This window comes from Argopecten irradians, chromosome 5, assembly GCF_041381155.1.
Source record: "Argopecten irradians isolate NY chromosome 5, Ai_NY, whole genome shotgun sequence".
Taxonomy (NCBI): domain Eukaryota; kingdom Metazoa; phylum Mollusca; class Bivalvia; order Pectinida; family Pectinidae; genus Argopecten; species Argopecten irradians.
This window is the reverse complement of record NC_091138.1, coordinates 18,774,830-18,801,665: the sequence shown is the minus strand read 5'-3', so window position 1 is coordinate 18,801,665 and position 26,836 is coordinate 18,774,830. Positions and strand designations below refer to the sequence as shown.

General features: G+C 37.8%; 1 protein-coding gene across 1 annotated transcript in view; it reads right to left on the bottom strand.

Annotated features, from left to right (window-relative positions):
- Nucleotides 1-35: 35 nt before the first annotated feature.
- LOC138323111 (extracellular matrix organizing protein FRAS1-like) overlaps nt 36-26,836 on the bottom strand; it is a 113,753-nt gene continuing 86,952 nt past the window's right edge. Inside the window, exons 30-63 of the mRNA XM_069267467.1 lie at nt 26,427-26,607; nt 25,882-26,044; nt 24,132-24,264; nt 23,747-23,937; nt 23,141-23,294; nt 22,821-22,903; nt 22,474-22,654; nt 21,849-22,163; nt 21,435-21,614; nt 17,292-17,416; nt 16,711-16,851; nt 16,300-16,557; nt 16,003-16,095; nt 15,575-15,725; nt 15,165-15,388; nt 14,569-14,667; nt 14,219-14,387; nt 13,624-13,874; nt 13,376-13,499; nt 12,809-13,020; nt 12,453-12,600; nt 11,876-12,081; nt 11,309-11,465; nt 10,453-10,653; nt 9,975-10,162; nt 9,664-9,747; nt 7,896-8,678; nt 7,299-7,557; nt 6,982-7,142; nt 6,733-6,842; nt 6,346-6,506; nt 6,095-6,187; nt 5,324-5,583; nt 36-4,795 (exon numbers count right to left, since the gene is read on the bottom strand). Of these exons, the coding sequence (XP_069123568.1) occupies nt 4,223-4,795; nt 5,324-5,583; nt 6,095-6,187; nt 6,346-6,506; nt 6,733-6,842; nt 6,982-7,142; nt 7,299-7,557; nt 7,896-8,678; nt 9,664-9,747; nt 9,975-10,162; nt 10,453-10,653; nt 11,309-11,465; nt 11,876-12,081; nt 12,453-12,600; nt 12,809-13,020; nt 13,376-13,499; nt 13,624-13,874; nt 14,219-14,387; nt 14,569-14,667; nt 15,165-15,388; nt 15,575-15,725; nt 16,003-16,095; nt 16,300-16,557; nt 16,711-16,851; nt 17,292-17,416; nt 21,435-21,614; nt 21,849-22,163; nt 22,474-22,654; nt 22,821-22,903; nt 23,141-23,294; nt 23,747-23,937; nt 24,132-24,264; nt 25,882-26,044; nt 26,427-26,607 (6,812 nt within the window). The 3' untranslated portion in view covers nt 36-4,222. The remainder of the gene's footprint in view (nt 4,796-5,323; nt 5,584-6,094; nt 6,188-6,345; nt 6,507-6,732; nt 6,843-6,981; nt 7,143-7,298; nt 7,558-7,895; nt 8,679-9,663; nt 9,748-9,974; nt 10,163-10,452; nt 10,654-11,308; nt 11,466-11,875; nt 12,082-12,452; nt 12,601-12,808; nt 13,021-13,375; nt 13,500-13,623; nt 13,875-14,218; nt 14,388-14,568; nt 14,668-15,164; nt 15,389-15,574; nt 15,726-16,002; nt 16,096-16,299; nt 16,558-16,710; nt 16,852-17,291; nt 17,417-21,434; nt 21,615-21,848; nt 22,164-22,473; nt 22,655-22,820; nt 22,904-23,140; nt 23,295-23,746; nt 23,938-24,131; nt 24,265-25,881; nt 26,045-26,426; nt 26,608-26,836) is intronic.

The following is a 26,836-nucleotide window of genomic DNA, read 5'->3' as shown; positions in this document are numbered from 1 at the left end:
GAGAAGGTATTGTAAATTAAAACACAAACACTGAATAATTTTATATTTCAGAATTTTATTGCAATTTTGATTGACCAGTTAATGAGCACTGGCAAATTATATGAGAAGGCACATTACTTAATTAAGATACATACTCACTGAAAATTGCAGAGGGTACTTTATTTAAGAGGTATACATGAAATAACATTTAAAGAATTAAGAATTAAATTGTATCATATTGAAAACTGATTAATAAGAATATATGATGATAATCAGTTCCCTATACCCATGCTACGTATTGTTATACATGTATATGGCTTAAACCATCTTTTAAACGTCTCCACAATAAAACTGCAATGGTATTATGTACTGTAAAAATTCAAGTCACTTGTACAAAATTCTTAACAAATGATTCATAAAAATCATATTTAGAATAACTCCCATGTTTGGTGAAAAGTACCCCTACATTTCTGACAATAATAAGTTCTTTACGTTACAAGTAAAATTACCTGTATTAACAGACGTTAGTAATAACAAATGTTTCTTGTAGATGATCGATAAAAATTTAGAATATCCTCAGTGATGGGTGACAAGCACCACTACATTTCTGGTAAGGAAGAGTCCTCTAACTTTGAGGTACAATTATCTGTATTAATATTGTAATAACAGATGTTTCTTGTAGAATTTAGAGAGTATGAAACCCACACAAAGGACATACAGAGTATTAGGACAGGATAAAGAAACATGTTCATTTTATGGTGAGGTTGGTGTTTATTATTGAGATCTTACCTAGAAACTTGGTGGAGGATAATACTACAACACAAACTATGTACAGTGGATGACATTGTTGCGAGTACCAATGTACTTAAAATTACATGGGTCTCCAACAAGAAACAATGTCCAGCTATAGATGTACTTTATAGTACCAATGTATTTTAAATTACCATGGTCTCCAACAAGAAATGATGTCCAGCTATAGATGTACTTTATAGTACCAATGTATTTTAAATTACAATGGTCTCCAACAAGAAACAATGTCCAGCTATAGATGTACTTTATAGTACCAATGTATTTTAAATTACCATGGTCTTCAACAAGAAACAATGTCCAGCTATAGATGTACTTTATAGTACCAATGTATTTTAAATTACCATGGTCTTCAACAAGAAACGATGTCCAGCTATAGATGTACTTTATAGTACCAATGTATTTTAAATTACAATGGTCTCCAACAAGAAACGATGTCCAGCTATAGATGTACTTTATAGTACCAATGTATTTTAAATTACAATGGTCTCCAACAAGAAACGATGTCCAGCTATAGATGTACTTTATAGTACCAATGTATTTTAAATACAAGGGTCTTCAACATGTAACAATGTCCAGCTATAGATGTACTTATCATCAACTTCACCATTACAGAAACAAGTTTCTTTGTTTAACAATATATGCTTGATATGCAAGTACCAGTTACTTAAATAAATGTTCTGAAGCCATGTGAGTACTGGTGTTAACAAAACGTCAATCAGTCAATCTCATGTCATAGCATACCTCTACTAACGTGGCTGAACTTTGGGATCATGCTAGGTACCAAATCATACAAGTCTGTAATTATAGACAAACCTTATCAACTGTAGTAAAGCTTTAAGTTATCTAATTATTTCATTCAATGATGAATTTAACCCTTGATCAATGAAATAAATAAACTTTTAAGTGACATTAGCTGGATGTAACAAGGATATATGATTATAATCATTTAAAGAAATGAATAACTTAACAAAAGAAAAGCACTAATAATGATATCAACAGAGTTGAGCACCAGTCTTATCATTGGATGCAGGGAACTACAATAGCAACGATGGATTACGTGTATAGGAACCACCGGTTTATGGTGTGTGGAATGTGAGTCGTCGTGGCGACAGAAAACATAAACTATCTACGGATTTCATCTATAGAATACTCCTAATGGCAAAGATGTCTACAGCAGTAAGTGGTCTGAATAAGAAATTATTTATTTTATTATGGTTTTGATGCAGTCTTAAAAAGAATGAAATGAGAAAAAAAAAGTGTTACATAGTAAATGAAATAAATTGGATTATATCAATGATTTCAGTTGAGCCTTTAGATATATTTTAAAATAAACTCTTGTAATAACTAAAATCATTGTCACATTACATCTTTTTGACGATGATTTCATCTCTTTGAAAACAAGTTGTGAGGAAAAAGCAAAAACTTGAAAAATCAATTGCTGGTATAATGACTGGGACATAATGAAATACAAAAAAAAACTTTCTTAAAACATGAATCTACAGCAGTATATTTTTCAGGTATAACATGCAACGATACAAACTATTTGGAAGGATTATGACATAGTACTGGAGGTAGAGTCCATTACATACAGATTGACATTACTCCACACACAATATTTAGAACTCTGTGAATGGGGAGTATTTATAATACAAAATATATTCCTGTAGTAGTTTTGAAGGACTGAGTAATGAATTGGTCCCATTTGTAACTTATAAAACAAAACTTAATCTGCCCAGGCAATGTACATTTGATTGTAAAGTTAGATTTCAGATTTCAAAATACATGTATAGGACAAATCAAGACATGTAGAAGCTTTCTGAGTACTGCTGAAGCAATATACATTCCCTTCCCGCCTCAGCAAGCTACAGGGGTCTTGTCCTTACAACTCTATAAATTCAATATGAAAGCAAGAGGAGAGGAAGAGGCCTCAAGAGACTGTTTTGCTCCTCTAAAAAATGTCCAGACATTTTCAATCAACTTTGATCCTCGTGCCATCTAATGATGAAGAATAACATTTTAAATTTGTAAAATTGATCTTGTAATGAATATGTATTTTGATCATATATACAAATATGTTAAAAAGATCTATAAAAAAGATTTCTTTGCCTAAAAATTTTGAGATTTTTTAATCCTAGACTTAGGTTTCTACCATCAATAAATTACAAGGTCCTGTGTGTATATATTGTAAAAATTTCACACAAGTCCCTGTGTTTATAAGCACTACATGTGCTTACATGACAAGCCCTGTATAATATCGTAGTAATAAATACATTGCATTGCTTACATTAAAAGCCTCTGTGTATTTACACTGTACAATGCACTTTTTACATTATATTACAAGCCCCTATGCCAGTGTTTATAGAAAACGATTTCCTACGACAGTCCCTTGGGAACACTGACAAACTATATTGCACCGATATAATAACGCCCTGAGATTGTTATTTCATAAGATTTTTAATCAATAGAAAAATGAGTTAATTTACATATTTATAATATAGAGTATGTCTTATCTAATATGTACATGTGTTTATATTGCCCTGTTATGATACAGATGAGCGAGCCTTATTATGGCTGGTATGAGGTAAGTATCATTAAAAACTCCATTCACTCAACTTCAAATATCTAACTTCGCCTGGTTTGACAGTCAAACCTCATTTTCACAAAATCACAGGGACCAATTTATCTGAGTATTTGAGTTTGCGAGGAACTACAAAATATTTTGAAAAAAAAAATATCTGAGATATTCAAGTTCAAGGTAACAAGGATTAAATGTATTCATTCGTGTGTGAAGTCGAATAGTGTCAAAAAACTTTGGCTGTAAAACATGGATCACAAAGTGACCAGCACTTAGGTTATTACAACACTATAATAAACAACTGATCAGTGCGACCCCTAATACACAGACATTTACTCCAAACCATCAAACTCAGACACAGTATGGCACATACTAACAACACGAAATTGCACTTCACCCTTGGCTGCACAATACTGTAGGACACATCAGGTTTTGTTGGGATAAAATTTTGTATCTTTCAACTCAGTCACCCCTGAAATTCCAAAATGAACTAATCCAGTCTTTTAACAAGAAGAGTCTAAATTCGTTTTAAGCTTTACCAATTTACAGAAATGTGTAAGGATCATAAAAATGAATGATTTCCTAATTTTTGTCAAATTTTACATGTCATTTAATATACATCTGTATATATGTAACTTTTGTTACAGCTTATTAAACATTTCATGTTGCTTGAAGTTATGAGTAGATGATTGCGTTAAACCTTATACCAACATGATGATATGGAATACACAGCTCTACTAACAAATTACAAAAAGCTGAATTAGGATACAGATACGAAATAAAAATAGGTATCATCACCCCTCACCCCCATATATCACAATAGACTGGCCTAAAACAATGAAAGTTAAGTCTATAACATCAAACCTCTGTCCCTGATATATTTTGAGTATTTTTTCCCTGAGATTTTATATTGGTGTCTTTGATTTTCACATTAAAAGTCCTATCTTTTTCTGCCTGGTGAACTGCAGTGTTTTTAATTTCCATGATATTCACATTAATTTTGGACTGTGACAGTCTGTTCTGTCGCTGTGAAGGACGTAGAGAATTCTGTTGTGCGATTTCTATATTACTCCTCCGTGTCACTTCAGAGCTTTGCTCTTTATTTTTCCTCCGGTGTTTCCGTCGGAAACAGAAGCACAGGCAGCACACCACTACCACTACCACTGCTATGACTAGAAGTACCACTACCACCGGTAGTACCCATGGCAACTCAGTCGGGGAATCCCCTTCTGACTGATGAGAGCTGTCTATTTTCAACTTTATAGCGATTATATTTGTTCCATTTCTCGGTTTATCAGGGGGATCCTCCAGTTCTGGTGAGGTGTCCCGTCGGATGCGGTATGATCGTCTGTTTCTGTATTCGGGCAGGGAAGAGTCGTCTCTAGTAATGATGTAGACTACTTGTAAATACCACTGGTTACCAGCGGTTACCTGTAAAGGTGAGAAAGTAACAGTAAGTTATACCTCAAAACGATTTTGGCTGTTGGTTTATTTATAGATACCAGGCGCTGTATACTTAATGATGATTTCATCTTTAAATGAATATTTGACACCATTTATTTCTGTGACATTGAAAGAAGATCAATGGATGTTCATTTGAAGATCCTGCTTTTTCTACATTGTACATGTAAAATAGAAAAGAAAAGTAATATGTTGATCTATGAATGTATTACATATGACACATAACAGAGAATAATTAGTGACAATTTAAATCATGCATTTGTGTTCACCGTTACCAATGTTGGGTTTTAGTTTGTCTATCATAACATCCTATCAACAGTAAAGGACGATATCCCCTGGATGTGGTGTTAATGCATTTGGTGTGTGTGTGCCTTTACATTCAAAATTGAGCCCTTTTGTTTTAGCAGGAAATCTTATTATTATAACAGTTTTTTGTTGGCACCAAAATCACCATTCTCAATGAGTAAAATTTGTGGGTTGTGGTAAGACAGTGAATACCTTGTACAGTGGTTCTGTACTTAAACTGAAACCATCTATTCCTGGGAAGTCCTCCAGACGAGCTAAGTCCGGTGAGTCTCCGGAGAAATGAGCATTAAAAGGTACATTGTGGAAGTGTGTCTGTATCACGTCAGGGTCACCCCGGTCCAAGATCAGGAATCTATGGCGAAGGTTTTTACTGGGCTGGATACAGCCAAACTGAGGACCGTCACCATAGATATCACCTTTAGGGTCATAGGTCGGCACAAACCCATCACTTCCTGTTAAAGGACAAATAAATCATCGTTTTTATTTATCCTAAAAGATGCAAAGAAAAATTTAGTATGTACCATTTTATTCTGAATACATCATGAAAGACCTCACACTAAGTAAATTAAGAATTAAGCGCAATCAGACATAATTTTTTTCAACAAGGTTTATGAAATATGTAATGTGATCTTATATAAACATTGAGGTATCTCTGTCTCCATCTAATTGTGATTTGTGAGTGTGACTTAACCTATATTTGCATTGCAAGCATCTTTTATAAAAAGTAACTATAATACTTGCACAAAAGTAACTATAATACTTGCACAAAAGTAACTATAATACTTGCACAAAAGTAACTATAATACTTGCACAAAAGTAACTATGATACTTGCATAAAAGTAACTATAATAATACTTGCACTTTGATCTGTTTTTATTAGTAATTTAAATATGTATATCCTTGTAAAATATTTAAATTAATATGTTCATTACTTGTATGGAGAAAGACTTTCTAAACATTTACCTGTACAGAGGTAGACTTTCTGCACGGAGAGTCTGTAAGCACCCCGTAGGTCCTGGTCTGGGTCCCACATCACACGCCCAAACAGCTCCTCACCTGGTATAAGTACATTACTTAATATGTAAATAATATTCACAATTAGAGGGAAACTGTAAGAAATGATTATCATATTAGGTAGAGAGTCAGAGCATCATTGAGAGGTATTGACTGTTCATAACACACATTTTGTTGTCTTACAAAGCCCCAGTATTTACCTATGGTGAATGATGTATCATCAAAGTCCAGTTCATCCTTTGTTCTGTCTGGACCCAGTAGGAAGGTCTGTCTGTTGTTGGTGAGCTGGAATCTCGTGTTCAGGGTGTAAACAAGAGGGACAGGTCTGTTGGACTGCTGGAAGGCTATCGGCACCTCAAACCTACAGAAATATCATTTAACATTATTAAAGGTATCACAAACCAACAGAAATATCATATATTATTATTCAAGGTATCTCAAACCTACAGAAATAGAGAAATCGGACTCAAAATATCTTGTTTTATACCACAAGATGGTTATGTAGTGTTTCTGTATATTGTAGTATGAAAATGAGAGATGCAGATTAACACCTGTATGACTAACTGAGGATGGAAGTGAGTACTTACCTTTGTGGCTGATGACCAGTACAGGGTATAGGGTCCTGACCTCCAGTGAAGATTTGGGTTGATGACACTGTACAGGGAATTAGTTCAATGACGTACGTCCCGGTGTAATCCTACAACCAGATAGGGTAATTACTTTTCTCTTAGTATACACTATTACAGTTTATATATTATAAATTACATATGCTTACTGGTATAAAATGTTGATATAAACACGCATTCTCTTTAATTAGCAAAGAAACTGAAGTTTACCTTCAGATTAAATTTACTTGTAGCTCGCCACAACTGGTGAGGACTGTCAAATGTCTGTTGACCCCACATCAAAGTCAGGTCAAAGGTTATCGCCATGCCCTCTGGTGGAAGTATTCGACTCTCAATTCCAGGCAGCGTATGGTGTTTGAGAACGTACATTCCTGAAATCAGCACATCAACAGAGTTATAAGCATAATTTGCTGCATCAACTTATATGTATAACTTACTAGCAAATCCATGGAGACTTTCTGATTTTTAATGTCACTGCCATATATAAACCATATTATAATTAAATACAGAGAACAGACCATCCTTACCTCTGAACTTAGCATGTGTCTTCAGATCAATGACGAGTTTGCCATCACGCCCGACAAGTACTTTGAGGACTTGGAGGTCACCGCCTACGGTTCCCTCTCCCTCCAGCCCCGCCTGCCACAGGATGTTGTCGTAGTAAAAGGAGAAGGACATGTCTGTGTGGTGCTGTAGTGAGCCCCACCCCACGGGCGCCGTAACGTACACATAGTACACATACAGGGGCACGGATACTGTCAGGTAGGTCTGGCCTACACCCTTTACCTGTGGGACAGAGAAATTAAAAGATGGTTACTATGCAGGTACATAAATGATGGTAATATTGTACAAGGAAATCAGACATTTATAGAATTATTTGTATTGGACTCTTAATGCATATAAAAATGGTTATGGTTTTATTTGAAAGTATACTATTTAAGCCAATGGTAAGATAATAAGTCAGTGATTAAGGAAGTCTTAAATTGACAATGTAAAGCCTTTATTGCAGTATGATGGTATTTTAAAGGAAAACAATATATAATTTTTAATGAAATTGCAAACTTTGAGTCAATAATCAATGGCTATAACATGACATATTTATTGTAATAAATTTGAAGGCTGACCTGGAAATCGGAGATAACTTTTCCACCACAGATATCAACGAGGTCAGTCATGTGATACCAGGCACTGAAGGACCACACACAAGACTTGAGGTTAAGGTGTTTATACAGACCGATGGTCCGGTTTTCTCTCAGCTGGGAGTCAAACTGGTACGGAAAGTTATACACTGGTGGGAAAGTCTGTGGATTGTCCAGAAATCCGGAGTCGATGATTCCATGTCTCTCCTCTGGGGTTATCAGGTTGGAACACAAATGTTGTTGTCTGTATACCGGCTCAGCCAACAGGTATCGGAGGTTGTGGAGTGGGAAGGTTGAAATCAGAGGGAGGTGGCCGTCCTGGTGTGGGATCTGGATAGATATATGGATAGTGTTGGGGTGATCCTCATCCTCAGGGCCAACATAGTCAAGATTGGCCAAGAAAGACTGGGCGCCATAACTGGTGTGAGGGGCTCCGTGAAAAACAGGAGCTTTACAAATACCCTCCTCATGGCTGATAGTTACTGCCTCACTCTTGGACGAAATTCCAGGATTTCCATTGGCATGTCGCGGCTGTGTGATACATCTAACCCGGAAAGTAGGACGGAAATATATGCTGTCCAGTACGATCTTATTGACACTTGTAAACAATGTGGAGTCGGTAACCATGACAAATGGTGGTTTGGATCCGAGCTGGTCGTTAGCAGGCATGGCGACCTCCCAGGTATACAAGATGGAGGACTGGTTAATGTTGGACTCCTCACACAGGGTGTGTGTGATAGTGTAGGTCGGGTGGTGGACATCACACGCCTGGAACAAACACAGGGATAAATTAGTACAGAAAAGATAAAATGGAGAATGGTCTGATAGGGTACAGGGAAATCTCAAATGAGTGGTAAGGTTTGAGGTGGTCAAACATGAGACTTGGTAAGTATATGGCAGCTTTGGGATCTTATCTGAGGGTTAAGATTCCTTTTATCTCACTCTTGATGGATAGAATGATTAGCGTTCTCTTATCCAATTCACTTTCTTATGTATTTACTCTGGATATTACAAATGATATGATAAAACGGATAATTAATTTCGGGATATTAACACAGTATTTATTATTTAATTGGAGAGAACTTGTATTGGCTTTGCCTGTTGTTCAATCCATTTGATATACAAAATTATTGTCAATAAAATTTGATGAAATGAAAATATTGAGGAGAACCTTCTTACTAAGACACATGTATGAGAGTATGAGAGAGTATCTTGGAAGTGGAGCTACACATATAAATGGGTATCCTGGAGACAGGTCGAACTGATAGATTATGACTAACATGGATTAGAAGGATGAGTAACTTCATGGATTAGAAGGATGAGTAACTTACTGAGACACATAAAAGTGTGTATCCTGGAGACAGGTCATACTGAGATATTATGACTAACATGGATTAGAAGGATGAGTAACTTACTGAGACACATATAAGTGTGTATCCTGAGAGACAGATCATACTGAGATATTATGACTATCATGGATTAGAAGGATGAGTAACTTACTGAGACACATATAAGTGTGTATCCTGAGAGACAGATCATACTGAGATATTATGACTATCATGGATTAGAAGGATGGGTAACTTACTGAGACACATATAAGTGGGTATCCTGGAGACGGGTCATACTGAGATATTATGACTAACATGGATTAGAAGGATGAGTAACTTACTGAGACACATATAAGTGTGTATCCTGGAGACGGGTCATACTGAGAGATTATGACTATCATGGATTAGAAGGATGAGTAACTTACTGAGACACATATAAGCGGGTATCCTGGAGACGGGTCCTTCTTACTTCCTGTCTCCACATCATCATAGTGTAACAGTGACACCACCTGTAAAACAATCATGAAAATCAAGGTAGAATCATAGAAAACTGTATAGATCACTAAAATATTAATTCTCATACCTTCCATCAAATTTTGTGTGTGCAAGATATCAATGATATTTCCAGGTCTACGGGTGGATGGGAAGACAACTATAAAGATACTTGTTATGATTTGTTCAGGATGAATACGAAAATTATCATTTACATTTATGAACAGAATGTTGACAGACTTACCACTGGAGCAGCTGGCAGTACCAGACTTCCCGACACCTCATCGTCAAGGATGGTTACCGTTGTGACAGAAACCTGCCCAAACTCTGCTCCTGTAGGATCTTCTGGTCCCAAGACCACTGTGAAGGATTCGTGCCACTCAATAGCACTGTTGTATAGAATATCTACAGGAAAGTCTACAGCTGCCACATCTGTAAATAGAGAAATAACATATACATTCCTGATATAAATGGCTGTCAGAAAACTGGAACTCTTCATATAAATAATACCAAACTTCATTAAAATTTTCTCTCTAAACCCCCCCCCCCCCCAAAAAAAAACCTAATTTTTCTAATCATATTCTCAACAATCCAAAGTTAAATGATACAAATGCACTTCTCTAAAGGCCCAATAACAGTTTACATCAGCCAAATAACTAAATGTTTGATTCACAATTATGATTTAGAATCTTTATAATGATTTAGATATCCATTGTACCCACTTGGTTGAAATGTGATGATCTGACTCCTGGGGCTGTAGTCAACCCCCGACAGAGCTGATCCATCCCTCGTACTACAGCGGACACTGGACGTTCCAGAAAGATCCCCTGTCCTGCTGACCCTGATGACCAGAGTCTCTGTATTCTCCTGGACGCCTGGCTCATGGACACTGTAGGCAGGCTGCTCAAATCCTAGGGTAGGCACTATCAGCAGAAACATGGTAATTATTACTATTTGTAACAAAGACAAACCTCATTGATATCTCAACTAATTAAGACAGATTTATAATTTAGTCTGTTTTTTAATGCAAGTATTACACAAATGATCTTGCTTCTATGTTTTAAAATAAGATAGGATACAACATGACAGACATGGGTGAAAAAAAAAGACCCCTCCGAAATTTCATGATGGTAGCATAAAACTATTTTAACATCAACCTTGCTATTTTTAAGTTTATCCTCCAGGTTTGTCACAGTGATGCCCTCCTGTCCATTATCTCTACTCACACCTCACAAGACTGCACCCAAAGCCTCAGCTTGTCTATACACCCTCTCCCTCCCTGACCCCTATACTTGACCACCTACCATCCTCCTGGTTGGTCCCAGTGATAATCGTCCTGTCCATGTCCCCTACTCTCGCCTCACAAGACTCTGTACCTGTACCCCCAGCATGTCTATACACCCTCCCCCTCCCTGACCCCTTTACCTAGATGACCACCTACCATCCTCCTGGTTGGTCCCAGTGACAATCATCCTGTCCATGTCCCCTACTCTCGCTTCACAAGACTCTGTACCTGTACCCCCAACATGTCTATACACCCTCCCCCTCCCTGACCCCTATACCTAGATGACCACCTACCATCCTCCTGGTTGGTCACAGTGACCACTGTTCTAACCATGTCCCCTACTCGCGCCTCACAAGACTCTGTACCCAAAGCCTCAGCCAAGTGTAGTCGGAAGTTCTCTGTGGGCTCATAGTCAGCATCATCAACAATTCCCACCACACAGCTCTGCATCTGTAACAGCGTTTCCAGATAAGTCAGGGTCAGTTATATGCTTGTAACAGCCTCTCATAACAGGCTACCTTAATGAACAAAAAACACGAGAGCCATCATGTGGTATTTAAATGATTTTGGCTACTTTAACTCATTAATCCCTGGAAATTCATAATGGATTCTGCATGGCTTTGAATAAGAAGAGTTAAAATGTGTCTTCAGGGATGATAACTCAAACTTGTATAACTCAAAGATCATGTTTAATTTGCCGTATTTGTTGACCCTGATCATACAACACTTTCTATACCAAACACTAACTTAAAATTCAGGTAATGTTTCTATACCGAAGACTAACTTGAATTTTGTTAGGTAATTTAAAGTTTATCCATGGTCATACTGACTTTGGAAAAATATATTTTTGGAACACATACTTGTTCTCCAGGTAAGAAGTACAAGCGAGACTCCTCGTTGAGTGGCCGTTCTACGTAGTCCTGTGATACCAGGGCGGTATTCTGTCGTGTGTAACAGATGACCGATGATTCATAGCTCAGATCCCCTGTCCTTACTACAGCCACACTGACCTGTCCACTCGACTCACTGACCGTCTGGTTGTCCTTCAAAAACTGCATCGTTGGCACTAAAGAAAACGCATTGTTTAAAAGACAGTTCACCCTACTGTAGATTCATTAGACATTCACTTAACACAGAGCCACCACCATAAGCAAGTAAAACATTATGAGGGTGCAGATTTACAATAAATTTAATACCTGCCTCTGCATATCGAACCCGGACCTGGTTACTAAGATCGAAAAGAGAAGTTAAATTTAGTATTGACCAGGTTACAATTAAATTTATCCATATAGACTCCATAACTATCTGTATTGTCATAAAAGCAGCCTCAAATGAAAAAGAAATTACCAGCGGACTTTAGGAGGAAGAATGCTACACCATGGCATAAGTTCACTTATTTGGGCAGGTAAGTTAATAACTTTAAAAACTAAAACTTACTGTCGAGGTGGTCGTCATGGATAACGACGGTTGCTGTGTGAGGCTCCACCAGTACACTGCCTGTGGGAGAGCTCAGAAATACTGTAAACGTCTCATTACCTTCCAGTCGTGGGTCACCCTCATCATCCATGATGGTCAGAAGGCACCGCTGTCAAAGTATCAAATGTAGCAGACATTTCTTAATGTTTTAACATTAGTTACATACACTTAAATGTTCTTATTTTGAAATGACATAGGCAGAAATCTGTATGTTGAGGCTTAGTTTTGCTGTTGTGTCAATGTTATCAGATATGAATTATGGGGTGCCGTCTATAGATTATTTTGTGGTGTTAGTGAATACTGTAAGGAGTAAATACCTCAGATGATTGTCCTGGTCCAAATGTGATCTGACTGGAGCTTGGTATGTAGTCCTGTCCTGGTGTTGCAGACGGTATATCTGATAGTCGTGTAGCACACCACACTATCGTATCATGGTCAAGGTCGGCGCCTGTACGCAGCACATCAATTTCAACATTACCAGCATCTTCATCAAAATGGAACCTTGGCAGAGCCAGACGTACGATGGACACTGTGAAAGGTAAACATTAGATCCACTGGGAATACTCATACATTTAGTATTTGTACAGTGTAGATAAGTCATATCTGAAAGTCATATTTATAAATCAATGTTTTGCAATGTAATGGGATAACTCTACATATTATAGCATTTAACAGTATTTTGAGATTATTTTGTATAAACATTGATTTTTCTTCTTTTTTTTCCCCAATATTCTTTATTGCAATTTTTTGGACACAATTGACAACAGACATTTGATTTCTTTAAAAAACATGCTTAAAGACTCTTAGGCAGTTGCAATACTGCAAAAAATCATTTGTCAGTGAAGTAATGGACCAAAAAGGAAGAAAGCTAAAGACAATGTTACCATCATTTGGTCCATTAATGATGACAGTTGCCTTGGTGACTGGTCCTAAACGGCAATTGGCTGACGGTTCAGAAATTGACAGTTCAAATTGTTCTGCTGGCTCAAATTCACTGTCATCAACAAGCTTTAAAAGAGACAATTAAGGTACTGATTAGCTTTAAAACAAACAGTAGAAAATAACCATGATCTAAAATCTACAAATACAAAAGCTTCAATGAACTTATTGAGATTTTGTTAAATTAACTGACCTTGACCTCACAGGAAGCTGTGCTGATTCCTGGTGGGAAGACAACTCTGTTGAGATTGGTGTTGCCGCGGGTGATGTAGTCAGAGCCTGACTGTAGATGGGTCAGTTCACTCCCTCTGGCGGTCAGGGAGATGGTGTAACAGATGACCGATACACTAGTTCCTAAATCACCTGTCCGTGTCAGAACAGCAGAGAGGTAGCCATCGCTCTCATTTACAGAGAAGATTGGCTGCTGGAACTGGATCACTGGTTCTGGAGAAACAAGGACAAAAACAAATATTCATTTTGCAGTCAATAAAATACATAAAAACTACATAGTAAACTTTACCAACTCTCCTATAAAGAATTTTGAATTTCTAAAATTATCATCATTTTGGCACAATCATATTTTCATGCAAAATTGATTTGGAATAGGTTGGCACAGTAATGATTTTGTGTAATTTGTAGTAATTTCTATCCTAAAGACATACAGAAAATACAATGTCAGCATAACCATATTTTATTACAAATGATCTGGCACAAAAGCACTAAAATATGTAGCTTTACAGTACGTGCACTTGATCATATACATTTGGACTTTCTTACACAGAACTTACCATCTTCAGTATCGTAGATGGTGACCTGTGCCTGGCTATAACGAGGATTGACTAACGAGTACACCGGATCCACCAGGTCCACATACAGCCGTTCTGGTCCCTCGTAGATAGAGTCATCATTGATGATGATACTACAGACCTTGGTCTCCTGCCACTCATCAAACTGGACCTGATGGACAGTAATAATTACAGTAAACCTTTGCTTCATTTAATGTTTGAGGAGTGATAAAAATTAAAGTTTTTGTTTAAGTTAACAAGAATCCATCTGTTGCTTCACTTTTTGTTGAAATTGGAAAAGGAATTGAAGGACCTCTAAATAACAACAAAACATAATATCAAAGCTAACAAACCTGTCCAGAATGTTGTATAAAGTCGTGTGTACCAGGGCGGGCTCGGACTTTCTCAGAGGTGGCTCCATCTGGTCGTGTTCTGCAGGTTACTATAGCATACTGAGAAACAAGTGGAGACAACCTTGTTAGTCCAATGATAATATAAGGTTTGGATGAATCTGAAATACCCTGCCAATTATCAGATTCTTTCATGATTATTGGGTCCCTAATGTAACTTCCTATGCTTTATACACATGTATGATTATTGGGTCCCTAATGTATCTTCCTATGCTTTATACACATGTACGATTATTGGGTCCCTAATGTATCTTCCTATGCTTTATACACATGTACGATTATTGGGTCCCTAATGTATCTTCCTATGCTTTATACACATGTACGATTATTGGGTCCCTAATGTATCTTCCTATGCTTTATACACATGTACGATTATTGGGTCCCTAATGTATCTTCCTATGCTTTATACACATGTATGATATTTGTCATTAAGTTGGATTAAACAGCATTTGAGTTCTGGATTTGACATCAAGACTATCTGCCTTGAACATCATGAAGTTGATTCCTGCAGTTTAATGATTAAGTACAAAAAGGCTTACCTGTTTGAGGTTACCAGATCTGGTCACTGGTATCCTGATTACTCCGGCTGACTCCGTGACGTTCAGTAGTGGCCTATCAAAGCTGATCACAGACCACATGATGTGGAACTCATTGTCCGGGATATGATTTGGTTTCTTATCCATGAGGTCAAAGGTGAAACTGTCCTCCATCTGGGTTACATCTCCTGTCAGTACATACTGTACCTGACCATTATTGATGTCCTCTGGAAATATTAAAAGAATGTATTGTCACCAAAAACAAAGGTGAAAATCATGATTAGAAATCAGCGAGAAGCAACACACTATGTGTCCCCTTCAATTTATGTTCGGGGCAGCATAATTGAAAAGTTAACTTATGATAACACATTAGAGACTTTGAAAGTATGTTTGCTGTTGCCATTGAGACTTACCTTGAGTGAAGGAGAAGATAGGTACTGTTGGGTTGGATGTTTTTTCCAGTCGACCGTGACGAGGTGTGTGAGTAACGAGGAATACTAAGTCAGGCGGAGCAGTGTCAACATCTACTGCTTGCAATTCTCGAAATGTAATCAGGTTATAAGCCTGTGGGTCAAACACAGCAGATTATATCACAGTAGGTCTCATCATATGACCATGGTAAAAACACCAACATCAGCCTTTTAGCCTACCTAACAATCGTTCATCATAAAGTGCGTTTTATTCCATTCTGTATTACAAGAACATGATCGATGGATAATCATTAAGTTGCTTCCTTACTCACACAGAAACAATTACCAGCTAATAAATAACCAAACTTATGTCTTGGATTTAGAAGATATGTCAAAATGTAAATGTGTCCTAAGAAAACTGTCAAACTTACGTTGCCATCAGAGAGTTCCAGGAACTGAAGTCCTCGGTTGACCTCCAGTACAGGACTGCCATCATCCATGGGTAGGATCTCTATCTGGAACTCCTGTAAAATTAGTAGTTAAAAAGGAATCATCCTTTCTGCTGTTTGTCCAAATTAGGCAACAGTACACATCATACGAATAGCAACTGGTAACAATTTTCTACATTATGCATCCTTTAGTCATTTTCTGCTAATGATGGCTGGAGTATAAAATCATCATTCAGTCAATTGACTTTAATTACACAGTTGGTGGTGTTTTGTACTTACCCCTGGCGCTGACTGGGGAATGAAGATGTCACCCCTGTGATGGTCTCTCTGCATAGCGAACATGGAGGTGGCGCCATCTGTTACTGTGAAGGAGAAGTTATCTTCCCTTGTTTCAGAACCATCATGTTGATAACTGACTCTGCTATTGTAAATATCCAACATTGTGAAGGTCAAGGTCGGTCGGTATTCCTCCCCCTCCTGAAGGTCAAGGCTGCCATGTAGAGGGAGCTGGATCACTTGGAATACAATGTGGTCCTCCTGTAGTAGAAATAGAGGATTGATTTTTTACTGTTCAAGTCTTTAGTTTGACTTTTGCCATCTTAAATCTTATGAGCAGAACAATAAGCATGTCTCTTTATCAGAAAAATAATACAATGAAATTTTTCATGAAAGTTTCACTGATGTATTTACCCCTGTGTCCTTGTCCACAGCCTTGAGGTCAAACTCTGTAATGACCTTTCGGATCCCCTCCTGGACCCTCATCCCATTGTTTGTGACTATTGGGATCTCATCATCCACAGGGTTGATAGCGATGTTGAATTTGTGCGTTACCTGTAAGGTAAGATTATATCTGAATATTTCTTAATATCTAAGAAAAAGGCTTGTTCATCTTTTAGCACCATCATTGCATCTTTATTCATTCAAGTTGTTTTTGCTAACTCTTGAATAAGAAATCTTACTTTGTTTCTACATGTAAGATACCTGAGACACGGTAAGAAGCAAGAAACTTGATTGGTGAGATACTAAACCTTATCTACAGGTAAGAAGTCTTATCTTGTTAGTTCCATCAGTGACTGTGAAGGTGAAGCGGTCACTGTAGACTTCCTTTGGACATACAACACACAGAATACTTTACCTTATCTACAGGTAAGAAGTCTTACCTCGTTAGTTCCATCAGTGACTGTGAAGGTGAAGCGGTCACTGTAGACTTCCTTTGGACATACAACACACAGTTAGGATACTTTACCTTATCTACAGGTGAGAAACCTTACCTCGTTAGTTCCATCAGTGACTGTGAAGGTGAAGCGGTCACTGTAGACCTCCTTTGGACTGTCATGGACATACAACACACAGTTAGCAGCCAAGTCTGACTGAGTAAACTCCGATATAGGTACACCTGGTTGACAGTAAAGATAGAGAAACCATAAAATATCATGCCAACAATATTACATCATATTCTCAACACTGTCTTCATGAGCTACCTATTCTGAAAATGTTTTAAACACTAAAGAAAGCAATTGAATTTCATGTAATGTTTTTCAATAAGCTTGTTGTTGGTAAAATTAAGATTACTACCACCTAGTAGAGTAAGAAATATTAGAATAAATTCCTTTAGTTGTTGATATATTAGTTGTACCTGGGTTGTCTGTGAGCTCCAGGTGGTGCCCTAACAGTGGAGCTGACAGTAAGAAATATTCTACCTTTAGTTATTGATATATTAGTTGTACCTGGGTTGTCTGTGAGCTCCAGGTGCCCTAACAGTGGAGCTGACAGTAAGAAATATTCTACCTTTAGTTATTGATATATTAGTTGTACCTGGGTTGTCTGTCAGCTCCAGGTGTCCTAACAGTGGAGCTGACAGTAAGAAATATTCTACCTTTAGTTATTGATATATTAGTTGTACCTGGGTTGTCTGTGAGCTCTAGGTGTCCTAACAGTGGAGCTGACAGTAAGAAATATTCTCCCTTTAGTTATTGATATATTAGTTGTACCTGGGTTGTCTGTGAGCTCCAGGTGCCCTAACAGTGGAGCTGAGAGTAAGAAATATTCTACCTTTAGTTATTGATATATTAGTTGTACCTGGGTTGTCTGTGAGCTCCAGGTGCCCTAACAGTGGAGCTGAGAGTAAGAAATATTTTACCTTTAGTTATTGATATATTAGTTGTACCTGGGTTGTCTGTGAGCTCCAGGTGCCCTAACAGTGGAGCTGACAGTAAGAAATATTCTCCCTTTAGTTATTGATATATTAGTTGTACCTGGGTTGTCTGTGAGCTCCAGGTGCCCTAACAGTGGAGCTGAGAGTAAGAAGTATTCTCCCTTTAGTTATTGATATATTAGTTGTACCTGGGTTGTCTGTGAGCTCCAGGTGCCCTAACAGTGGAGCTGAGAGTAAGAAATATTCTCCCTTTAGTTATTGATATATTAGTTGTACCTGGGTTGTCTGTGAGCTCCAGGTGTCCTAACAGTGGAGCTGAGAGTAAGAAATATTTTACCTTTAGTTATTGATATATTAGTTGTACCTGGGTTGTCTGTGAGCTCCAGGTGTCCTAACAGTGGAGCTGACAGTAAGAAATATTCTCCCTTTAGTTATTGATATATTAGTTGTACCTGGGTTGTCTGTGAGCTCCAGGTGCCCTAACAGTGGAGCTGACAGTAAGAAATATTCTCCCTTTAGTTATTGATATATTAGTTGTACCTGGGTTGTCTGTGAGCTCCAGGTGTCCTAACAGTGGAGCTGACAGTAAGAAATATTCTACCTTTAGTTATTGATATATTAGTTGTACCTGGGTTGTCTGTGAGCTCCAGGTGTCCTAACAGTGGAGCTGACAGTAAGAAATATTCTACCTTTAGTTATTGATATATTAGTTGTACCTGGGTTGTCTGTGAGCTCCAGGTGTCCTAACAGTGGAGCTGACAGTAAGAAATATTCTCCCTTTAGTTATTGATATATTAGTTGTACCTGGGTTGTCTGTGAGCTCCAGGTGTCCTAACAGTGGAGCTGACAGTAAGAAATATTCTCCCTTTAGTTATTGATATATTAGTTGTACCTGGGTTGTCTGTGAGCTCCAGGTGTCCTAACAGTGGAGCTGACAGTAAGAAATATTCTACCTTAGTTATTGATATATTAGTTGTACCTGGGTTGTCTGTGAGCTCCAGGTGTCCTAACAGTGGAGCTGACAGTAAGAAATATTCCACCTTTAGTTATTGATATATTAGTTGTACCTGGGTTGTCTGTGAGCTCTAGGTGTCCTAACAGTGGAGCTGACAGTAAGAAATATTCTCCCTTTAGTTATTGATATATTAGTTGTACCTGGGTTGTCTGTGAGCTCCAGGTGCCCTAACAGTGGAGCTGACAGTAAGAAATATTCTACCTTTAGTTATTGATATATTAGTTGTACCTGGGTTGTCTGTGAGCTCCAGGTGTCCTAACAGTGGAGCTGACAGTAAGAAATATTCTCCCTTTAGTTATTGATATATTAGTTGTACCTGGGTTGTCTGTGAGCTCCAGGTGCCCTAACAGTGGAGCTGAGAGTAAGAAATATTCTACCTTTAGTTATTGATATATTAGTTGTACCTGGGTTGTCTGTGAGCTCTAGGTGTCCTAACAGTGGAGCTGACAGTAAGAAATATTCTCCTTTAGTTATTGATATATTAGTTGTACCTGGGTTGTCTGTGAGCTCTAAGTGCCCTAACAGTGGAGCTGACAGTAAGAAATATTCTCCCTTTAGTTATTGATATATTAGTTGTACCTGGGTTGTCTGTGAGCTCCAGGTGTCCCTAACAGTGGAGCTGACAGTAAGAAATATTCTCCCTTTAGTTATTGATATATTAGTTGTACCTGGGTTGTCTGTGAGCTCTAGGTGTCCTAACAGTGGAGCTGACAGTAAGAAATATTCTACCTTTAGTTATTGATATATTAGTTGTACCTGGGTTGTCTGTGAGCTCCAGGTGCCCTAACAGTGGAGCTGACAGTAAGAAATATTCTCCCTTTAGTTATTGATATATTAGTTGTACCTGGGTTGTCTGTGAGCTCCAGGTGTCCTAACAGTGGAGCTGACAGTAAGAAATATTCTACCTTTAGTTATTGATATATTAGTTGTACCTGGGTTGTCTGTGAGCTCCAGGTGCCCTAACAGTGGAGCTGACAGTAAGAAATATTCTCCCTTTAGTTATTGATATATTAGTTGTACCTGGGTTGTCTGTGAGCTCCAGGTGTCCTAACAGTGGAGCTGACAGTAAGAAATATTCTACCTTTAGTTATTGATATATTAGTTGTACCTGGGTTGTCTGTGAGCTCCAGGTGTCCTAACAGTGGAGCTGACAGTAAGAAATATTCTCCCTTTAGTTATTGATATATTAGTTGTACCTGGGTTGTCTGTGAGCTCTAGGTGTCCTAACATGGAGCTGACAGTAAGAAATATTCTACCTTTAGTTATTGATATATTAGTTGTACCTGGGTTGTCTGTGAGCTCCAGGTGTCCTAACAGTGGAGCTGAGAGTAAGAAATATTCTACCTTTAGTTATTGATATATTAGTTGTACCTGGGTTGTCTGTGAGCTCCAGGTGCCCTAACAGTGGAGCTGACAGTAAGAAATATTCTCCCTTTAGTTATTGATATATTAGTTGTACCTGGGTTGTCTGTGAGCTCCAGGTGCCCTAACAGTGGAGCTGACAGTAAGAAATATTCTCCCTTTAGTTATTGATATATTAGTTGTACCTGGGTTGTCTGTGAGCTCCAGGTGTCCTAACAGTGGAGCTGAGAGTAAGAAATATTCTACCTTTAGTTATTGATATATTAGTTGTACCTGGGTTGTCTGTGAGCTCCAGGTGTCCTAACAGTGGAGCTGACAGTAAGAAATTATTTCCTTTAGTTATGATATATTAGTTGTACCTGGTTGTCTGTGGAGCTCTAGGTGTCCTAACAGTGGAGCTGACAGTAAGAAATATTCTCCCTTTAGTTATTGATATATTAGTTGTACCTGGGTTGTCTGTGAGCTCCAGGTGTCCTAACATGGAGCTGACAGTAAGAATATTCTCCCTTTAGTTATTGATATATTAGTTGTACCTGGGTTGTCTGTGAGCTCTAGGTGTCCTAACATGGAGCTGACAGTAAGAAAATTCTCCCTTTAGTTATTGATATATTAGTTGTACCTGGGTTGTCTGTGAGCTCAGGTGTCCTAACATTGGAGCTGACAGTAAGAAATATTCTCCCTTTAGTTATTGATATATTAGTTGTACCTGGGTTGTCTGTGAGCTCCAGGTGTCCTAACAGTGGAGCTGACAGTAAGAAATATTCTACCTTTAGTTATTGATATATTAGTTGTACCTGGGTTGTCTGTGAGCTCCAGGTGTCCTAACAGTGGAGCTGACAGTAAGAAATATTCTACCTTTAGTTATTGATATATCAGTTGTACCTGGGTTGTCTGTGAGCTCTAGGTGTCCTAACAGTGGAGCTGACAGTAAGAAGTACTGTAGAGATCCCGGTTCAGAGTCTACATCAGTAAACGACAGGTTGTCTGTGGTGATCTTAACCTCCGCCCCCTCTGATACCACTAACTCTCTGTTAGCTAACATCTGGGGTGGGATTCGGTCCTCTGCAATAAAATATTGCCCATTTATGTTAAATACTTTTACTAAGTCGGCTTTCATACCGTTTGTAGTGTGATAATTTTTGTTGTGCATATCGGCACATATTTTAATTACTTACATATCAAATTTGAACTTTATATATTTGCACATGGATATCTTCAAGAAGATTTAATGAAAAGGAAAATGTGAACAGTGAACATGTATACGTAGTATAATTTGATAGAAGTTAAACTACACACCTAGTACTGTGATGTAGAATATCTGGTCAATAAGTGGATTGCCCTCTGGGTCCGACACATCAAATTTGAATGTGATAACACCAGTAGTCTCCCCTGCCATGTTCTGGTACTCGAGGAGGCCATTATCAATGTCCGCCTGGTAGAAGTGTCGGATTGGTCCATGGACAGAAACTGTCTGGGGCTCTGGGTTGCCTGACCGGTTTAGTCGCAGACGACCACTCGTAGGGTCCCTCTTGATGGTGTACTTTATACGAGCATCATTGGAGTCTATGTCTGTGGCCTGTAGGTCTTTAGACTTGATGGGAGTTATAGAACCTACAATATAACAAGGGACAGTAAATAGAACTTGATGGGAGATTCAGGAGTAACATGGTACTATTGTTATGTAAGATATTTACAGAAAAGTAGTCCCACTTGCCTAATGCTTTATAAGAGGAAATGTTCTTCACATCTAACTGGTATAGTTGATCTGTGGAATGATAATTAAAATTGAAATGATCTGATGTAAAGAACGAGTACTATTCTTATTATTACATTATAATCCTATATTCTGTAACATTGCCCTTGATCAATGTATACTGCAAGTCACAATGTTGTACCTGTTTCAAAGGTAACATTGATCTACCTGAGTTGACCCGGAGACCTCTGTTGATTGATATCCTCGGAGTTTCATCGTTCACCATGCCGACGATCACAGATAATGTTCTGGTGTCTGTAAATTTCCCATCAGTTAGTGAAAGAGTGAAGGAATCGCTAGGGAGCTCTCCACCGCCATGACGATAAACCAAGAGTTCATCTAACACATCCTAGTAATACAAATACAGAAATTAACATTTAATATTTAAACTGATTTGTAACCAAATGTAATCAAAAGTCATTTGTACAAGATCGATATTGTATACTGTAGAAATTGAATCTCCAGTATAGAAGATATTTAAAATTGAACCAATTAAGGTATGAAACATACATTACCTTATAGGTGAACATATCTCCTTTACGGAGAAGTCTGGCTGACATGACTGGTTCCATTACAGAAGTCCTCTTCCCAAGAGTACCTGTACAACAGTAAATCAAAATAGGTCTCATGCTTATCAGGAAACATGTGCATTATATACTGTCTCATTTTTTCAAATGCAAATATTATAAGTTCAGTTCTTTTAGTGAAACAATAAAATGAGGACTTGAAGAAGTCTTGGGAGATTACAATCGTTGATCATAGGAAAGGTGGAATACTTGACCTTTACTCTTACTTTATGTCCCAGCATTACAAGTGGTTTTAATAGAGTTATTACCATGTTGTGGGATTGTGTCCACAGTAAAGATGAGGTCGTCGGCAGGCGTGTCAAGGTCAACAACATACAGGGAGGCATTGGTCACAAGAACATTGAAGTTCTCTCGTACAAATATTTGTTCTGTCATCACCATTGGTGCTTCATCGTTGATCAGCTGATAAGGATGATATAAAAGTATAAGAATTATTGTTGGTAATAAAATTGTTCACCAACTACAGAATTATGTCGGTATTATGTTTACGTTTTGCTGGCTAGAGCAGCCACTCTGCATTAAGCATGCTGCAACCTTTATCATTTTCAAATGAAAAATGTCATTTATTATGAAACTGAAATTTTCATTGTTTAAGGATCATTACCAGGGTTTGAGTACAGACTGCCCAGGGTATTGAAATATTCTATACAAGGGTATTGAAATATTCTATACAAACATCAGGATTTTTACAAGAGTAGCTATGACTTTACCTGTGCATCTATTTAGTAGTTTTGATCTTAAACTCTTTTTTTATCCCCGAAAATCAACAAATTTCTTGTTATGGTTGCATGTTAAACTCCAACATAAAACATAAGCTACACAATAGACCTGTATCACGTTCTAACATTATATACCTGTATGGAGATGTTTATCCTCTGTAGCGGTGACTGGTTAGTTCCGTCGGTCACTATAAACAGGAAGCTGTCCTGAATCGGCTCCTTTTGGGTGTGGTCAGTCTGAATGTAAATGATATGGCCATCCAGAATGTCCTGAAGAGGTAAACTGGTCACTGTGTGAGCCTCAACCTCCTCTGATCCCAAATTCTCTACAAAAAGTGTCATCTTATCATCAGACAGGACAGAGATTACCTACTGTCATCATCCTAATTTAAATAGACTTTATAATGTCAAATGGTGGAAAGTATGTAAAATGAGTTAAACTAGAAATAAGTTTAAAGTAAGTGTCATTTTCTTTATCATTTTATGACAAATAATACACATTTAATCTATAAAAGCTTACCAGGTCGTGTGCTGTGTATTTCCCCAAACGCTGGTGGTGTTTCTATGGTAATGGACAGACTGGACACAGCGCTGTCGCCATCGGTCACTTTGATGTTCTCCAAGGTGATGGCACTCTCTCCGCCCTCCTCTATCTGTGATTGATAAGATCATTTAAGGATGACTTGTTGAATCAATGTCCATTCTGTATATCACAGATGTATAGGGCAACTTACAGCGCCGTTACAATAAGCCTACGTGTGACGGCCAGTCTAGTGGATGGTTCGGTTGATTGAAAGCTAGTCAGATTGCATGGTAGCTAGTCAGTTTGCCAACGACATTCAATAAGCTGTGTAAGCGAGGCTCTCATTAGCTGTCGCTTCAATGTAGGGGCGGAGCTAAACAGTCGGAAATGTCTGTCGTTGATTACCAAGATCAGAAACGTGTACTGTACCAGTAAGCAGTATATATATCCATAAACTGATAGGCATTGAAAGCTTCATAAGATTACACAAATACATTTTAATTACCTCATGTATAGACTCTGAATCAGCGCTAATCAGTGAAATATGTATGGAAAGAGCTACTGTTTGTAGCGGAAAAGTCAGTCAGAAATTGTACGGAAAAGAAATCGCCTGCTTCTGACTAATTATAACTTTACCACAAGGTGTGGGAAACCAAATCGGGTACAATGTACAACAGACCATCGTGTCTTGTCAAAATATATTCAGATAAAACAAGGCTTTGACACATACCTGGATGTTAGTAGGGGATGCTATTCTAGCTGTAGGCGTAGATTTTTTTTAACTTTGTCACCAGTATTTAATCAGATAGATGCATTTGAATCTAGTGTTGATAATTTCTCGGCTAAAATCAACTGACATTTTGTAAACTACAGCCGCGCAAACACCAACCGAGAACATTACCTGTGAGAGTCGCGCAAATATGAATCAAATTAAGTTATAAGTATTTAGGCATTGCATTCAAACTCGACGTCTACAACTAGAATAACATCCCCAACTAACATCCAGGTATGTATCAAAACCGTGTTTGATCGGAATATATTCTGATAAGATATAATCTATTGGACGAGTACATATCAGCTGTACCTGATTTGTTTTCCACACCAAACTGACCTTGCAACGGAAAAGTCAGTTAGAAGGTACAACAGTAGCTAGATTCGGCTGTGACATTACATGTAGCATTACAATGGAACATTAGATCTAAACCCAACACATTAATAAACATGATGACAAGTTTGATCTATTGGATCTTTGGTAGATAGGCTACAGTATGTATACTCCCCGAAGTCGAGAGAAATGGCCAATAATTTATGAACAAAACATCCTCAAAACATTTGCTTAATTGGTGAAACAAAACAATAACAAATTTTTAATACAATGATTGAATGTATACATTGTAAACAATTAAATAGTACACAACGTGATCAAACACATTGTACAACAGAGTCGGGTATGAACATCAAAGATCCGCTGACTCCGCCTACTTCTCAATGTTGTCGGCGATCTTGTCAGTCGGGGGGCAATCAGTCGGGCTGCTGATGCTTCAGCCAATCAGTGCCTTCGTTACATGCCATCTAAAATCTAATCTACTGCATCAGTTACCAGCCTACTAGATCAGCTACTAGCCAACGTGTCTATCGAGTGAATGAATGTGAACAGGAACACTTGTTGGCACTGTAAAACTGTATAACTAGGGACTTGACCAATGTCAATTACACATGTAAGAACTACTATTAACTGTGGACTCACCTGTATTTCTGGTCCAAATTTGACCAGGGGTTCCTGGTTGTCCACTGGCTGTATTATAACAGACAGGATCTGGTTGTTCAGCATGTTACCACTGGTATCACTGACATTAAAGACAAGCACCTCAGTGATAGGCTGACTTCCTATCTCCCGATCTGATTGATAGCTGAAAATTTAAAAGTATGTTAAGACATGAAGATCTATTAACCAAAAAACAACACCAACCTTTGCCAGCTTTTGGTGTCCATCAATCTCAAAAAAGGGGCTTTGGCTCCCCAGGTATGTAGCATAGTTCCTGACTCAAATGCCTTATTATCTCTTGTTTGTTATCCATGCGTCTTCATGCAATGATCCCCAAAATATATTTTAAGAATAACATCTAAGAGTTAGAGACTTTTCCTTAATTTTCCCTTATAAATCTTTTGATCCATCTCTAATAGTATGTTAGAAATACTTGATGAATGCTATCACTTTATATGGAGTTTTTCCCAGTATAGATTGATATTTTTCCTCTCCTTATATGGAGATAATGAAATGATTATAATAACCTTATATGGTGGTTGTTGATGTCTGCCTGAGTGAAGACTCCGCCCCTTTGTAGTAAACGTGCCCCGCGGTACAACAAACGGCCATGTACAGGGTTAGAGGATACAGTTATCCTCAGCCGATTATCCTCATCATCCTGGTCAACAAAAGCCAAGGTGCCTCGCTCAATGACTACAGTATCGCCTGTAACATAATTGTTTTAGAAGAATTCTTACAACAAAAGAGACAAAATGGGCATCATTCAGAATTCTAACAGTTGAAGCAAATGAGTGCCCATCACTCAAACATTCACATATCACAACTATTACAACTATTTTACTTGTTCAATATTTCTCTGTTGTCCATCAAATTTTGATAGAAACAAACTAATCATGTCCTAATTATACTCAATCATTCCTCAAGATAAAAAAGA